General features: G+C 39.8%; 1 protein-coding gene across 1 annotated transcript in view; it reads left to right on the top strand.

The window, feature by feature from the left end:
• The window catches only part of jade2 (jade family PHD finger 2), a 132796-nt gene that overhangs the window by 108341 nt on the left and 6681 nt on the right, over window positions 1–17774 (top strand). Inside the window, 2 exon segments of the mRNA XM_044018363.1 lie at window positions 9370–9487; window positions 15995–16129. Coding sequence (XP_043874298.1) covers window positions 9370–9487; window positions 15995–16129 — 253 coding nt within the window.

Below are 17774 nucleotides of genomic sequence, written 5' to 3'. Positions count from 1 at the left end.
CACTAAAAGGTCAAGGTACAGATTTCTTTCTCTAATTGAAAGAAAGTATTAATGGAGCTTGTTTGTTTACAACTGATTGTTCACAACTTAGAAATAAGAGCCAATTAAGGAGCAATTACAGGTAACTGCATCACCAATTTGAAGTGTCTCCATTTCTGTCATGTCCACAATAAATCAGCAGCGTTGTCAAACCACGTAGGTCTGAGTTACGGTAAAAAAGTAAATAAATGCTACGACTCGTACAAACCCGAGCCGCGTCGCCAAACTCCCACTGCTGTCACTGAGAGCTGCTGTCACACGTTTGATTTAAGTTTAATTCACTCACTCACTCCTTTAGAACACTGCATTTACAATGCCGTCACATACCGGTCTGCCTCGCTGACTAAAAATAGTAATAGGAATTCCTTCCTGGAAAAAGGATGCGAGATAAACCTTTAATATCACCCTCACATTTAGGCTCCCTTTGAATCCAGATATTGCTTTTATTATCTTGTTGGCACCCACTCGCTTTTCATACTCACAATCCATTTTGGGTCGTGACCAATAGTTAGGAACTGAGGAGCGAAGATAGTGGCAAACAGTGTGTCGTGTTATTGCTTCGATGTTTGACAGCTTCAGTAGGTAAAAACAAGAAGTTAGCGACTGTTTCAGTATCCTCTGTAGTGCATTAAAGAAGGAAGGAAGCAGGTTCCTCTGTAGCGAGTAACATCTCAAGGTCTTTACAGTTGGTAACATAAATATTTGTGTTCCTGCTGCCAAGATCTGCTTTTATGGCAGCCATTACTTCTGCCCACTGTATTTTATACACTTTGTTTAAACGTTGGCAAGTCAAGGTGAGTTAATTTGTCACAAATTCATTTACATTTAGCTTTACGTATGGCATTATACTGTATAACACACTGTGTTACTGCTCTGCAGTCGTCACTGCTCCTCGTCTCTCCACACCTTCAAACATGGCCACAGTGCAATTAGAAGAAGATGCTGATAATTCTATTTAATTCAATTTTATTTAAATAGACCAACATCGGGTCCTTAGACCCTCTATCCTTAGACCATCTGTCCTTTGACCCTCTGTCCTTAGACCCTCTATCCTTAGACCCTCTATCCTTTGACCCTCTGTCCTTTGACCCTCTGTCCTTAGACCCTCTGTCGTTAGACCCTCTGTCCATAGACCACCTGTCCCTGGACTCTCTGTTCTTAGACCCTCTGTCCATAGACCCTCTGTTCTTAGACCCTCTGTCCTTTGACCCTCTGTTCTTAGACCCTCTGTCCTTTGACCCTCTGTTCTTAGACTCTTTGTCCTTTGACCCTCTGTTCTTAGACCCTCTGTCCATAGACCCTCTGTCCTTTGACCCTCTGTCCTTAGACCCTCACATCGTGTGAGGAAAAACTCCACAAAAAAACCTTTACAAACAAAACGTCACTTTTTCAAAGAGAAGAAACAAGACCTGATGAAATAGAGACCTGGAGCATTTCACAAATCAATAACATTAATTAACAATTATCGTCATCACTATTATTTTCAGCTCATCCAGGGTGTGACACACGCTATCGCCATTTAGGATTGGTTTATCAGAGTCTAATGGTCATTTTTACATCATTATTGTCATTTTCATTCAAAAAACACATTTAAAATGATTGCTGTGCGTTATTTATGCAGCTCTGTGAGAAACAGCGCTGTTCCCCTCAGTCTGTAGAATAAGATGTGTGTAGCTCAAGACAATAATTCATCTAAAATGATGTTTTGACACACATTTTGGCTTTAACTAAGTTCGATTTCGATAAAATCTGTATGTGTGGATCGTGTAGATTTTCCCAATCACATAGAAATGTGATTTATAGCTTGATTTACAAAGCTTTAGACTTTTTAATCTCTTGAATCGTGATACATTTTGATTGGTGAATCCTCAGTAACTGTTAATTCTTGGTGGTTGTTTTTTAAGGTTAAGGAACGAAACAAAATGGCGCATTCCTTCGCTCCATGATGAATGATTTTGACGTGAACACACGCCTGATGTAAATCATTCCCATTGTCTATAAGCGGTGTAGCTAATAGACGGAGCATAAATCTGCAACACGGTGACAAATGGATTTCTGTCAGGACTTGGAGAACAATCTGTCTGCATTTAAGTGCACCCTTCACTTTAATTATTCCAGCTGGGATTGTCTTGTTAGTAATTAACCCAGTCTCTCCATATTGGGTTGAGGGTGATATTGGGCCAATTAATGATCAATAAACCTGATCTTTAGCCGCCTCACACTGGTGTCTGTATATTAAGTGCTCATTAGCGGGAGGTTTGCAGTGTCTATTCTGTGAGCCGTGAGGATCAGGTCAATATAGATGTGAGCTGAAGGAGAGTTTGAGACGTAAAGAGAGAGGGAAAGAGGCTGCGATTTCACTGGTGTAATAAACAAGATGTGTTGTTGTCAGTTTTCTTCTGTTTTTCCACTCGGTATCTCTTCTTATCTCTCTCTCCCTCCCTGTGTTCGGAAGTCTCCACGGTGTTTTAACACAAGTCACATATCACCTAAATCAATACGGTGAAATTCATTTTTAGCCACAGACACTTAGACTTTATTTGTATCAAGAAAAGCACATGTTTGTGTTTTACACACACACGCACGTTATGCATTCTTTGGTGTTTAGATTAGTTTGAGAAAACACAACTCCTGACTTTCTACCTAGATGCTCATTAACTATTATTTCTGTGTGCCTGGAATTGTGGATAGTTTTTATTTCCAAAGAGAAATTTAATTACCTTAGTTGAAATAATAAAAGTTTTATTGTTGACTGATGTACGACAGTGTATTAGGGCAAAGTAATCTTTCGAGAGTAAAGTCGCAATATTATGAGAATAAAGTCATAATCTATTGAGAATAAAGTCGTAATATTATGAAAATAAAGTCGTAATTTATTGAGAATAAAGTCCTAATATTATGAAAATAAAGTCGTAATTTATTGAGAATAAAGTCCTAATATTATGACAATAAAGTCCTAATATTATGAGAATAAAGTCATAATATTACGAGAATAAAGTCCTAATCTTTCGAGAATAAAGTCCTAATATTATTAGAATAAAGTCGTAATTTTACAAGAATAAAGTCACAATATTATGAGAATAAAGTCGTAATGTATTGAGAATAAAGTCGTAATTTTTTGAGAATAAAGTTGTAATATAATGAGAATAAAGTCGTAATCTATTGAGAATAAAGTCCTAATATTATGAGAATAAAGTCGTAATATTATTAGAATAAAGTCGTAATTTTTTGAGAATAGTTGTAATATAATGAGAATAAAGTCGTAATATTATGAGAATAAAGTCCTAATATTATTATTAAAAGAATTAAAAGAAAACCAAAGCTGTACCCATGAAATGTTTTAGGTTTAGATGTATTAGGTTTATTTGACTGTGTTTTTTTAGTTTTATTATATATATTTTATATTTATAATAATTGTTGTTTAGCTTGCAGTTGTACTGCATTGAGTATAATGCATTTAGTGTAGTTTTAACGTGTTTGATCATGTATGTTATGTCACAGCAGTGGTGTATATTGGTGCAAATCATTTTGGGACACTTTCTGGCATCAGAAAGTAACCTTATCCGGACCAGTAGTTTTCATGGAGAGCAAAACCTGGTCCTAATGAGGCAGAACCTCATTTCTTCGGGGTCAGGGTTAGGAAAACTGCTTTGTTTAGGCTCTAAATGAAAGGTAGTCGATGCAGTGTCCTCAGAGGACGAGCACACATACCCGTGTGTGTATTGATTGTCAGTGTGGAAGAAACACAGTGCAAAAGACTAAAAGAGCATTACAGTGTGAAGGTTAGTGAGAGTTATATAGACAGTGATGTGGTGAGAGAGCTGCTGACTTGGCTCGGCGCAGTTAATGCATTTCGCTGAATACACTTCGCTGATTATCTGTAGCGTGTTGTGTCGTGTCGTATAAAAGAAAGAAAGAAAGAAAGAAAGAAAGGAGATGGTTTCAGTTTGTTGCCTGCAGGTAGAGAGAGAGGACGGATGAACTGACACAAAGACCAGAATAAAGATAAATTCTGCATCTGTGTGACTTATGGGTTTTGAACATTTATAAACAAGGTTATTCTCTCGTATTGTTGTGTGTTTCCTGACAGCGGTGTCGACAGTGTTTCATTTAGATGCTCTGTGTGAATGGCTTTAAAGCAGATTTGAGTGCTATAAAAAAAAAAAATTAAAAATCAAACCATTTACATCAATTAATTCATATTTCTGTTTTTATCTTAGGTTTGACTCTTACCTCTCTAGCACCTATATAAGCAAATTACATCGCTCAGAGTCATAAAAAAAGGTGCATTTAGTCTTTAATCCTTAGAACACGGAACATTTAAGCTGCATTTGTCCCATTAGTATGTTAAAACTTATATACAGAGGCTTTAAGAATGTACAATACAGAGTTTCTGACTGTATATTCCTTTTTTCAAGCACAACCTATAGGCAATCTGATGAAATTACTATTACTTTTTACCATCTAAATAAGCACCTGAGGAAAAAGTAGTAAAAAAAATCAGTTTTAATCAGATTGAATTTGTGAAAATTGGCAGTTCAAAGTTCACTTGGCTCGTTTTTATGAACAAAAATATAAGAAAAAGTATCCTGTTTTTTAAATACTATATAACATTAATCATAAGTTTGACTCAACAACACATACTGTGAGAAGACCAAAACAACACATTCTGTAAAGCCTGAAGATGACACACACACACACACACACACAGGATGTCCATATAAGGAGTTGTGTATTATTCGAAGGGTTAAAACCAATTATTGTCATTTCCTCATGTCATGCCCGGTGCATAAACACAGCTCCGCACTCATCTTTTTTTCTATTTCACTGCAAACTGGTAAAAAGATAAAAAGTCATTCATGATTTAGCAGACGTGTAAATTCTGGTATCTTCACGTCTCCAAGTCTCTTTATCATCAGGAGGTAAACAATGAAATCTAATCTCTCATCTTACATTTTTCCAACACCATCGTGGATTTCATGTGTAGTCCTGGAAAAATATACAAATAATAATAATATCATAAAATACATGTAGCTTTGTATGCATCCATAAAAACACAGGATTTTTGTCTTAATAAAGTTGAGCGAGTTGTTTACGCCGAGGCTCAGTAAAGAATCTCGTTCATTTTGTTTTCATATTACTGTCACAGATTTTCATTTGACAACAGTCTAGTGATGCGTCTAATGTCGTGTTTTCAGAGACAAACATGCAGGAAGACGCTGGAAAGTCACGCATCTGATTTCCTGTGTGGCTTTGATAGAGTCACAACGACAATATGGTTTCTAGAGAAGTTTAAAGGTCGGTACGTTCTCCACTCTCCACAAGAACGGAGAAATCACAAAAACTTGTTTTTTGTTGTTGTTCTTCTTCTTCTTGGTCTTCTTCTTCTTGCTCTTGTTGCCTTATGATCATTTACATTAGCATTAGCTGTATGATAATATTATTTTATTATATTATTGTAATTATTATGACAGATTTTGCGATGATGATTCACAGTATTCGTACATCTGATCATTTTTGCATCTCAACTGTCAATTTCATGACAGTAATATATCATTTTTGGGCCAAACATGCTGCTGTCACACAGTTTTATCTTAGCATCTTTTGCTTGGTTATATTGTAGTGTTGACTCTGCACTTTGTAGTTTTGTAATTCTGCAGAGTTTTTGTTAAAGTCACCTTTCTCTCTTTTCTTTTGTTTCTTTTGTTTATTTGATTAATTCCCAAGCACTAAAAGTAATCTTTGTTTCCGCGTGATAGTGAACCATTGTCACCCAACACGTGTTCTCGTGGTGTTTGCGAGTTACCGTCTTGAGATGGGACGGATTAAAAAAGTGGAGCAGTGCTGTGTTTGCTGATTCAGGGATGGATAACTGTGCTCGGGACCATGAATGGATCGACTCGGGCTGAGATTTGGGGGAAAGACAAAATGAGAAGTTGCTTGTCTGAGATGTGCCGCTGGATTAGATGTTTCAGTGGAGATGGAAGATGGAAGAGTGGGGGAGGGATGACAAAGGAGAGAGAGAGAGAGTTGGTAAAGGGCAGGAGGCTGCGACAGACTGAGGAGACGCGAGGAAAGGTCAAGGAATCTTTGTGCCAAACATAAAGCAAATTCATTTCAGGTCAACTCGGCTGCACGTTAACCCTTCAACAGGGATTACCGGCTAATTCCAGCATCATATATCTGCATCCATCCCATATCACAAAAACATTACTATACCCTAAAGATATGTGTAAAATAAAAAATAATAATTAGAAAACTTCGCTGTAAACAAACAAGGAAGAGTTTAGGCATGGGACAAAATAAACATTTTATACAAACGATTATCCTCATTAAAAATAATTGCAATTCACGATATTATTGCTTTGAATTGAATTGTTTTAAACTCTTAAACAGGTAAAGCCTTCTGTCTGCATTTAGGGCGATCACAAACATCCCAGATAGGATGCAAATTACACATTTGCATCCACACAAGTCACTCGCGTGAAGTATAAATGTTTTTTCTCTATTCAGGATTATCGCAATAATAGAAATTCACTACTATTAATTTAATCTATACAAGCTTTTTATCACTGTATGCGGTCATATCCTATATTCTTCCATCACTACATGACTCGAACCAGGATTATAATTTAAAATGGTGAAAAGTTAATAATTTATCCATCTTCTACCGCTTTATCCTCCACATGGGGGTCACACCCTGGACAGATATACCTTGTTCCAAGGTGGAAATTCAACAACTGTAATTTATGGAATTATCACTTGAACGATTTGAACTTGTGTATGTGTTTGTTTAAATGTAGTTTCCACTGGTGAACAGACTTCCCTGATATCCATGTTTCAACGAGACAGAAGCTGCTCAAGTTTCTCAGGTGCTTGAGACGCTTAACTGTGAGATCTCGAGAGAGGGAGGTTAAATGCACCTGAGCTGTTATTTTACTTCCTCTTTACCTCCCAACCTGCTCTCTCGTCCCCTGTTATGTGTCCAGAGGTGGTTGTCTTTTGAAAACAGGTCGTACTTGCTCGCACACACACACGCACACACACACACAGATACAAGCAGTGTCCTATTCAAAGCCAGCCTTTGCACATTGTGTCCCAGTTGAGCAGCTATTTTTATCCGCAGCCCTCTAACAGGGATGGAATGGGTCAGATAGGCCAGGCTGACGAATCCATCAAGACTAACTGATAAACAGTCAGCTTTCACCACTGCCAGTATACACACACACACACACACACACACACAGTGTGTAAATCCTCATTATGGGAACATTTAGCTGCACAGCACAAATATAAAAGCTTGTTTTTAGTGTCGGGATTAGTCGGAAACGGAGACGATTATGGTAAATAGAACATGTGCACACACACACACACACACACACACACACACGCAGTGTGTGCTGTCACATCAGCACATGGCTCTCACACATATGATGCTGTTAGAGACACATGATTACTGATTTGCCGTTATGAGAGAGAGAAATCCAGCTGGCCGAGGTCCAGTCTCTGGCTTGTTAGTTTGGGATTTAAAAGCTCTGGCTCGGGCCCAATTAGTTCCTCTCTCCCTCTCTCCCTCTCTCTCTCTCTCCACTTACTTTGCCGTCACGACTGTGGTGTCGTATCCAACACACAGCTCTGCACAACACACTCTGTTACTGTGCTTAAAACAAACCCGCAAGGATGAGTTATTTGTCTCGTCACTTGTAATTGGGAAATGTTAAAATGCCAAAAAGTGTATTTACAGTACGTAGCACTTTTCTCGTCTTCGTGCTGACACTGTTGTCAATCACGCGAGTTATTCGAGTCACTGCTGCCTTAGTTCCAACCAGTCTGGTTATTCTCCTCCGACCTCTGGCATCAGCGAGGCATTTTTGTTATAGTTTTTATCCTTTTTTGGACCATGATCCTTTTTTTCATAAAGCCTAGAAATGGTTGTGCCTGAATGTTCCACTAAATCAGCAGCGGTTCCAGGAGCAGCCCGTCCGGCACCAGCGACCGCGTCGCGTTTCAAAGTCACGTAATCTCTCGTTGTGATACTCGGGTTTTCAGCGCGTCGTCGCCGTGACCGCGTGTCGCTGCGTTGTGTTGTTAGTTAGTTAGTTAGTAAGCGGTTGAACAGGTGTCCCTAATAAAGTGGTGATATGCACACACACACACACACACAGTTGTGACAAATAATCAGATTTTGTTTTAATGTTGAAGCACAACGTTACGACGTCATAAATAAAATATGCACCAGAATGTTTGTAACCTTTTAACCTTCCAGTACGATCCTTTGACAAAATGGCACAACATGAACTGATGGAAAATTGAATTACGCTTTGAAACGCTCTCTGTTTCTCTCCGTTTGGTCACGGTATCTTTTCATTTAGCGGCGACTGCAGCTGTGGAATGTGAGTCGTGAGACTTGTTTACCTCGTCTCGTCCTCTCATGTGTTTATTTTTTTTTCTTTACTTTACTTTTTACGGGCTAATAATGTGCAGCCTCTTCACTCAGCGGTTTCCTTCTTTCATATCCTGCCAATTCAGTTTCATCACAAAGATCCATCCAACGGTGCTGCACACACCAGAGTCTCCTTACTGTTTTTAAACGCCCGTGTGAAAGTAATTGTTTGGTATCGAGGTGGAGGAGGGCAGGAACGACTCTTCAAACCCGTTTATTGGCAGGAAACTGCATCACCTCTTGACCCCCGACCTCTGATTTGATGCATCCAGGCTGTAGTCACGTGTACTGTGAGGGTCTTTTTGTTGTTGACGCAGAGTCAAGTACGCGGACAGATTTAAAAGAGACACAACGATACACACATGCTTGTGACATTTGTTCTTCATCAGCCCCGGTTATTCCCCGCTTGTATTAGACTCTTGCTTACGTACTTACCCACAAGAAGAATTTGTACTTGCAGCTCGGTGGGTTGTTGGTTCATTTGCACGTCCCTCTCACAGTATTTGCTTTGTCCTCCTCTAGGTTTGTGCCACTGTAGGCAGACTCACAGCTCAGCGTTTCCCTTTGTTCAGCCTTTAGTGTGAGGATGTACACAATCAAGGAGCAGACGTGTATTCTACGCCATGTTTCATCGCGCTGTGTGTGTGATGAGTGTGACCAATATTTATTTAACTTTATCAGCACTGAGTCCCGACGGGGAACAATGAGAGTGAGTAAATTAGAGGAGATTACGTTAATGTTGTGGACAGAATATAATCTCCGGTGCTGTTAGAATATCACATCCTATTTCTGGCCACTTTTTTTAATATTTTAGTGTCACTTCATGTGCTGGTGAGCTGTCAGGTTCTTTTTTTTTACTCACACTTTTGTTTTGTTTTGTGTTGTAGGTGCGTAACCTGTGCTACATGGTGACGCGGAGGGAGAAAATGAAACACACGCTGTGCGACCTCCAGGAGAAGATCTTCCACCTGCAGATACAACTGCTGGAAGAGGACATGGCTGGAGGTAAAACACACACACACTCACTCTGTCTGTCCAACCTTAAAAACACAGTCAAGTTCTGAACGATTACATCCAAACACCTGACACCTGCACAGCAAAGAACGCTGGAGCTCGATTCCTTATCTGTGATCTGCAGATGACTGAGCTCATGCAGCTGTGATGGAGGTCAGGGAGAAAGAAGTCAGCTGGTTGAGTTACTGAGTTGACTTGTAAGGTTAAGTGTTGTACACTGTACTACAACATTTTTACCACTAGTGGTACCCACGAGGGGAAATGAGATCAGAAACAGTAGTTTCTGTACAGGACGACCCCCTTTGTTTTTTTTAAGTTAGGAGACCTTATGATAAAGATAATTTAAGGAATACTTCACCGATTTACATTTATGTCTGTATTACTAGAATAGGGGTAATATTTTTGAGTACAAATGTATGATTTGCACCATTTTCCTATGCTAACATTTTTATACACTTCACATTATAACTCACCTCCGAGCCGCTATTGTGACGGAAGTGATACTTAAGTATGAAAACTGTGTATTTACCACGCTTATGTGAAGCTGCAGCTGTCTTGCTGATGTCAGTGATCGCTCGTTGTCATGGTGATAGCAGTGATGTCTTGTGGGCAAAGTCATGATAGTGAACTCATGTCAGCCTGCCCCTGTGGCTGTGTGATAGAATGTGTGTGTGTGTGCGTGTGTGCGTGTTTGCAGTGGATTGCTGACAAAGGCACACACACACACACACACACACACACACACACACACAGTGCAGAGCTCCTGACTCAGCAGACTGCTGCCATCAAGCCAGCACAGCTGCTGGCACAGAAAAGCCATATCTATTCACACTGCCACAGGAGTTAGATTAGAGGGTGGTGTGTGTGTGTGTGTCAGAATGAGAGGGAGCAGCAGAGAGTGAAGGATAAGGTTGTCTTCTATAATTATTTGTCGTGTCTTTCACCTCCTATCTACCTATTTCATCTCTTCTTCTCTAACCCATTTCCTTCTCTCCCTCTCGTTCATGTGGTGACGGTGGAGCGGTGTTAAAAAAAATCACCCATCAGGCCAAACTCCACCGATAATTATGCCATTATTGTATCACTGGGTGTCACACTTGATTCAGCAGCTTCTCTCAAATGGAACTTAAGTAAGAAAGTGAGACTGTGACCCACATGGAAGTGGCAACAAGCCTCTCAGCCATCAATCAACGTTGGTAACGAAGTTGCGAGTGTAGCAGCAACATTGGACTTCTGAAATGTCACCATATTGTTACCATATTTCTCCTTTTCTCCCAACAATAACACACGAGGATCTCCCTGCATACTGTATTGAATGTTCATCTCCTTTATGTTTCCACTTTGGGAGTAAATTGCACAGACTTTGGTCCTATTTTTCTTTATTTTAATGTATATTTATTGACTATTAATCACAGATTAGGCTTATTAACAATAAGTAGAATTGTCCTAAATATCAGCTGTAGAGCTGAAACAATTCCTCGATTAATAGATTACTTAATTAATCATCAACCGTCGATTAATCGTTTTTTTCATGATTAAAACAAGATTTCTGATTGTTTCAGCTTCTCAAATGTGAGTATTTTCTTCGTTTCTTTGCTCCATAAAACAAAGAAATCATTAAAACTCAATCATGGACAAAACAAGACATTTGACAACATCATCATTTCCAGCTCTCACTGTCCAAAAAAATACGTACCGAACCCGAACCGTGTAAGTTTCAAGGCAGAAAGTTTGTGTGTATGTGAGAAAGAGAGAGAGAGTCTGTAAGACGAAGACAGAAAATAAGGACAGAGGAGGAGAACAATGAGAAGGGACAAGAAGGGGATGGGATGAAAAACGAGCCAGAAATGGTGCTGATGAGAGAGGAAAGAATAATGCGAGTGTGAAGGGACAGAAGAGAGGGCGGAGAACGGAAGGAGAAGGCAGAATGAGAGAGGCAAGAAATTCTCGCGTTTCTTTAATGAGCTCGGTTAAGAAATGGGACACAGTGGCTACTCGCTGCAGTCCAGCGTACCTAGAAAGAGGGGGAAATTAATCACACACTTCAAAAAGATGAATCCCCCCCGGTGCTGTTGCACTTTCGGAACTATAGAGGGGAAGGCAGTTCGCGGGGAGGGATAATAGTGCAGAGATGGAGAGAGAGAGAGAGAGAGCCAAAAAAGCCAAGATCTGACAAAACAGTGTTTAAAAAGGTTTCCACTGCTGATAGTTAGATTTGTGCTGAGATTACAACCTGCAGGGGGAAAAGCTTCCTCAAGTTCAAGAGAACAGAGCCTGCAGGCGTCCTCCAAAACCCAAAGACTTAGTTTCCTCCTCCTTTTTTCAAGCAGCAGAACAAGATCAGATTAGGAGGGGTAAAAAAAAAAAATGGGGAAATTGTTGAAAAAATGAACTCCGGTAGATGAAAGGATAAGACGGTCGCTCTGTTAAAACACAAAAGGACAAAAAGAAGAAGAAGAAATGACATTATAGGAGCTTTGCAAAGGAAGGCGTCTCTCGGGGGTTCCCTCACAGATCCCCTGGCGTTTAATGGCCCCCGCAATTTCAGCAAAAGCCATAAAATAAATTGGAAAACTGGGCACAAGTGTCGCTCTGGTAGATGTAACAGAAAAGAGTTTAACAGAGTAACACAGCACTTGTGACACCTGCACGCTAACAACACGTCAGACTTTAGTGAGGACTCACTGAGGTCTCACCCGACCAGAACCTGCAACCTCAGCCGTTCCTCTATCTTCACGGTGTAGACTTCAGACTTAATGACAAACCAACTGTTGCCTCTTCCGGATACAGATGTGTTTAACTGAGTCAGGTAAAAACTGCTGATATTAATTCAAAAATAGCTTTTGTAGAGAACCGGGTCAGCGCATTAAATCTCCGTCTCCTATTCAACGTGTTGAAAATGAGTCGTGGATACTCTTCATCACGCAGGCTCAGCCGTGGATAGTTTAATGAATATTCATGGCAGATTAATTTGAGATTCAAAGCACGAGAACAAAATGAAAGATCCTTGTTCCTTTGGGTGGGAAAAGTAGAAAGAGTTCTGAAAAAGGTTTATGTGTCTTCTCAAAGGGTTTGTCGTGAATGAAGGGAACACAGCTGAGATGTTGTCCTCATCTCACATCACAGGTTCATGGTTGTTTTATTGGCAAATCAGCCTCTATTTTGTTTTTAAATGATAATGACAATAATGATGTAAAAATGACCTCTGATATCGCATTTCCTGTCAGAATAATCGCAGTTAGATATTTATTCAAAATCGTTCAGCCCTAACGTAAACATGCAGGGAATATTAGTCTGTGTGTGTGTGTGTGTGTGTGTGTGTGTGTTGCTTTTCTTTTCTAAATAGTGAGCAGTGTTCTGCAAACAAATCAACTTTCACACACACACACACACACACAGTCAGTGGGACGTCTCTCTGTGGTCTTCGGCTCAGCTTCAGTGAAGTGTGTCCTCCGCCTCTTCCTCCTCGTCCTCGTCCTCCACGCTAAAGCAAGCATGAGGAAAACCTGCTGCTGCCTGTGACAGACACACACACACACACACAGTGTTTTTGATTTTTCCTTTTGTTTTACTTTTGATTTTCGTTTTAATTTGTTTTTATTTTTTGTAAATGCTTAGTTTTAGTTAGAGTGCCTTGTTATATGATGATGGACAACTGTCTCTGAATCAAATATAACAGTCATATAACAAAATATGCATCAAACTGCTGCAAATAACCAAAAAAGGAACAGGCTGATGCACGTGGCTTATTTTTAAACCTCTATTTATTTTACGTTTTAAACTTTGTTTGAACCCCAAAACCCTTTGTTTTTTTACACAATTGCAACTTTACCCCCAAAAGTGACACACGTCTGTATTTAATATTTGTTCATGCATAATCCACGTAAGTTATATTCTTCCTCCTCTTAGTTTAAAGAACGTCAAACAAGACGAGTTTCAGTCACCGCACAAAGAGTGAATGAAATGATAAACAACAAATAGACAAATAAATGTTGTGCCACCTGCTGAACCAACACAATACACACACACACACACAGCAGTGGCAGAGTGAGTTAGCCGCGCACGCAGAACTCTCTGTGTTTGTGTAGAACAGCAGGAGACGTCACGACGACGAGGGCTTCCCCCGTCACGGAGTGAGATCATCACTGTACTTTAGATCTGAGTCAGTGCAGTGAGACTGAGTGTGACTGCACACGACGGCAGCAGCAGCAGCAGCAGCAGCAGTGTTTCCTCACATGCTGTGTGTGTGTGTTTGTGTGTGTGTGTTCAACCTACACGTGTTTGCATCTGCACATTTCAGCAATACTGTCACGACACGGACGCTGGTATTAAATGTAGAGCCGCTGCAGATCTGCAGCTGTTTTTATACTATTTTAGGAATGGGTTTCAAGCTTAATGCCAACAAATAACTGATGGAAGTCCCTTTAATAAAGTGACTTTCCCATTTAACACCTAAGCCTCAAAATGTCCTTTTATTTCAACCATTAAAGGGCCCATTTTTCCAGAATAACGTTCAATATTCAGTTATTTACAATTTACTGCTTGTTAAACTAGTGTACTAACTATTTAAAATTGAGAAAAAACACTGTAGTTGTACATGAACACCAGATTTTGTGTTGAATTAGAAATTTTAACAGTATAGAACATATTTATAATAAAAAAGAATCAGTTGTGTAGCTTTAATGTGTAGCTTTTTTATTATTATTATTCGAAAATGAGCATCATTTTAGTTTTGTCCAGTAAACACGGACAATGTGCACACATCTAAACTTTTTTACTTATTTATCTCACATAAGTCTCTTTTTGACAGTGTATAATATATATATATATATATATATATATAGTTAGTTATAACATATATTACATTGGTTTGATGTTGATTATAGTTTTTAGTTCATCATTATTACTAATAGCATGCTGTTTGACAGTATTCTGCAGTATAATCAGAATATTTATCCGTATCAAAGCAGTTTACTGGACTGAACGGTTGCACTCTTTCATCATGTGCACGTGTGCATCATTGTTTGCCGTGTTACCTGCAATAGCTCGCAGCTGGAGGCAGCGAGCGAGGTCTCCTGCAGTGAGAGGAAAGATCACAGCATGGAGGCGCTCTGCAGGACTCTGTGACATGATGTGTGTGACTGACACGCAGCTCGTGTGTTTGTGTGCATAATATGCGCTCGCTCTCTTTCCTGAGAGGCCGTGCTTTCTGACAGGGTGTCACGCACGCACGCATGTTGTGTTGTTTTTCTTTTTCTTGTTTTTTAATAAGTCAGGTGGACTCGTGTTAGATTTTTGATTTAGATACCGACCGTGTATACAAGAACATGCAGCATGGTGTGTCCACACACACATAACCTGGAATAATAACGCGTTTTCTTTACACACAACCTCAATTTCATTTCTATATTGTGCAAAGAATTTGTTTAGTAGTCGTCAGGAAGTCCTATTTGCATAGTCGGGGAAAAAAGTATGTGGGACATAAGGGAGGATGAATTTCAACATTATTATATATAGTAATTACCAATTCTAATGCATGTGAAGGTATTACATCAGGGGGTGTCCAAAGCTCAAGATTTCCAGGGGCCAGTGGACCCTTCAGACTTTTTTTTAACAGTTAAAGTTACACACAAATGCACTGTTTTATGTATTTGACATCTTTAAATGGCAATGTAACCAAATCTAAGTCACGCAGGAGTGAGAAAATGAAATAAAATCCACCTTTGTTTCACATATGGCGTCAGATAACATAATAACATAATAGAAATGAATATGTCAGAGCTGGGTTGTGAACTCAGGACTCAAAGTGCAACTCCTTACCAGCTGAGTTAATGGGAGGGTCGTGATTGGCCCGCGGGCCGGACTTTGGTGCCTGGATTACATCGACGGTAGCCGACAGTAACGCGGTATTACTATGGAATTAATATAATCTCCTTATTACAACAATATTGTTCATACCATGTTACTAGAATTTGTAATTGAAAAAGTTTTTCATCATTTTTTATTTCATTATTTCAGGTCGAGGGTGTAAGACAACAAACAAACCTGGTATTATTTTTGTTCTCCGGGTAAATCTGTTGTTTTTCGGGGTAGTTTTTTAACCGTGTGCGTTCGCTGCCTGTCCTGCAGCCACACGCAGGTCTGTGAGTTTGTTTTCAGCCTTTGAGGACTCCTCCTCCTGCAGCGGGCTGCTCGTGCAGGGCGATGTCATAAAAAACAGCTTTCTCTCAGGAGCCTCCAGCTCTGATGTTCCTCAAAACCACAAGTTCTGGAGAGTGAATAAGTGCAAACTCAGTCCTCAGGCCTTAAATTCTCTCTCTTCCTCTCCTTTTCTGTCTCCTTCTGGCAGCTGTCTGTCCTCTAAGCTAACGAGTCAAACACTCGAGGTGATTTGGTGGAAAATGAATTTCAACATGATCTGAAAAAAAACACTCAGTAAATTCATTTGTTTTCTGAAACTGAATAAATCGTCTAAAATCATTCTGTGTCTCCCAGCAGAGAAAAGCCAGAAGGGAGAAAAGAGGAAACAGAATGGAGGAGTGAAGGAGAAAGGGAAGGAGAGAAGGAAGAGTAGTCCTGAGAAGAAAAAGGAGAGGTGGAAGTCGGAGAACGGCTCCCTGCTGAAAGAGCTAGGTACACTGTGTGTGTGTGTGTGTCTGTGCGTGTGTGAGGTCAACAGGTCAGCGCTGTCAGAAATCTGAGGCTCGTCGCGATGAGGACGTACAGTGCTGTCGTTTTCACTAGTTTTAACCAAATTCTGTTTCCCTCTCGTTTTCCTCTCGTACTCCTGTGCTGTAAAAACAAAAAAAGCATGTTAAAGTGTGTAGAGCCTCTTTAATAATCAGAGCCGCGATACATCAATCTGCCGGCTGTGTGTCGTGACGCGGACGAGAAAGCTGCAGCGAGACTGGATGTTATGAAAAATGTCACCTGGGTAAATCACACAGACTTCCTCTCCGCTTTTCGATCATGAATAAATCACCGTGTTCCAGAGATAGTCGAAGTAGAGACCGTCCTTTACAGTATGGTGCAGCAGCAGATGGCTGCACAGAACACTGTAGTATTTAGTGTCGTACAACATGCAAATCAGAGCGGTCACTCAAAGTGGGAGCGCGGCAGCTGTGCGAGGATCAAAAGAACTGTGATCGGCTTGTTCTGACTGCTGATCATTTTCCCTTTTTCTTACGGTGGAAATTAAAGTATCTCACACACTGCAAACTTTCGACAGGATTTGAGCTCCAAATCAATACTTACCGTAACTACAGTGGACTCCTTTTAACCCCTTATGTAAACCGTGCCACGTATGTAAACTACATGTCTGGGTAAAAATCAATATTGTCTTTTTAGTTTGGCCGAGAAGAAGGCGGGCGACTTTGAATTTGTTGCCATTTTAATGTTTTCATTCACCCAAAGCTGTATTTTCAGGTGTAAAATCCCCCAAAAAGTACATGTGGTTTGGTTTCAGTAAGCACTCAGTATAATCCGTGTATCAGTCGTTTTCAACATTAAATGAAAAATGAAAGAAAAAACAGATAATGCCACGTTTCCCGTTTTGCCAGTTTTTGATTTTTACGCAAGTTACGCGACCCAAAGTAATCTGGGAGTGGCCGGTGACAGGGGAGGAGCTTCACACGGGCCGACGATCATAAAACTGTCTGCAGATCAACAAAAAAAATAGTTGACGGAGTAAAGTTCACAGAAAGTTCGACGACACTATCCACTATGCACATGAGATATGAGACGTCATCATTTCCAGCTATGACAAACACCGATCAATGTTTTCCAAATGTTTAATCGAGAAAATAATCCACAGATTAACCGATTATAGAAATAATCATTAGTTGCAGCCCTATCATTTTGACTCATTGGGAACCAGGTCTGGAATTAGGTCTTTGACGTAGTTTGAAGTTCCACTATTTCGTATTTCAAGTACAATAGCAGTAAATAATAAATGCTAATTTACTTCTCCTCAATATTAGTACAAATCAAAACCTATAAGTTCAAGTAAATGACGCACGGCGTATGTTATTGTTGAAGAAAATCTAAATAATGAGCATGTATTGTAGATAATGAAGTTGTTTCCCAGCAAAGGAAAAACAGACGTTGTGATAAAACTGCGTCTGTTTTTTTTTTTGCTTCCACACGCAGGATGTTCAGTGAATGGATTTTTATTTCTTACATAACACCTTATTAGATCCCTGCAGTGACTGTGGGCTGCACAATTACTGCACTTTGATTAATGGAGATTTGATGACTCAGTGGCCGCTCTGATATCATT

This window comes from Solea senegalensis, unplaced genomic scaffold (genome assembly GCF_019176455.1).
Source record: "Solea senegalensis isolate Sse05_10M unplaced genomic scaffold, IFAPA_SoseM_1 scf7180000017085, whole genome shotgun sequence".
Lineage (NCBI taxonomy): Eukaryota > Metazoa > Chordata > Actinopteri > Pleuronectiformes > Soleidae > Solea > Solea senegalensis.
Note: the sequence above shows the minus strand (reverse complement) of the source record. Positions and strands in the feature narration are given on the sequence as shown.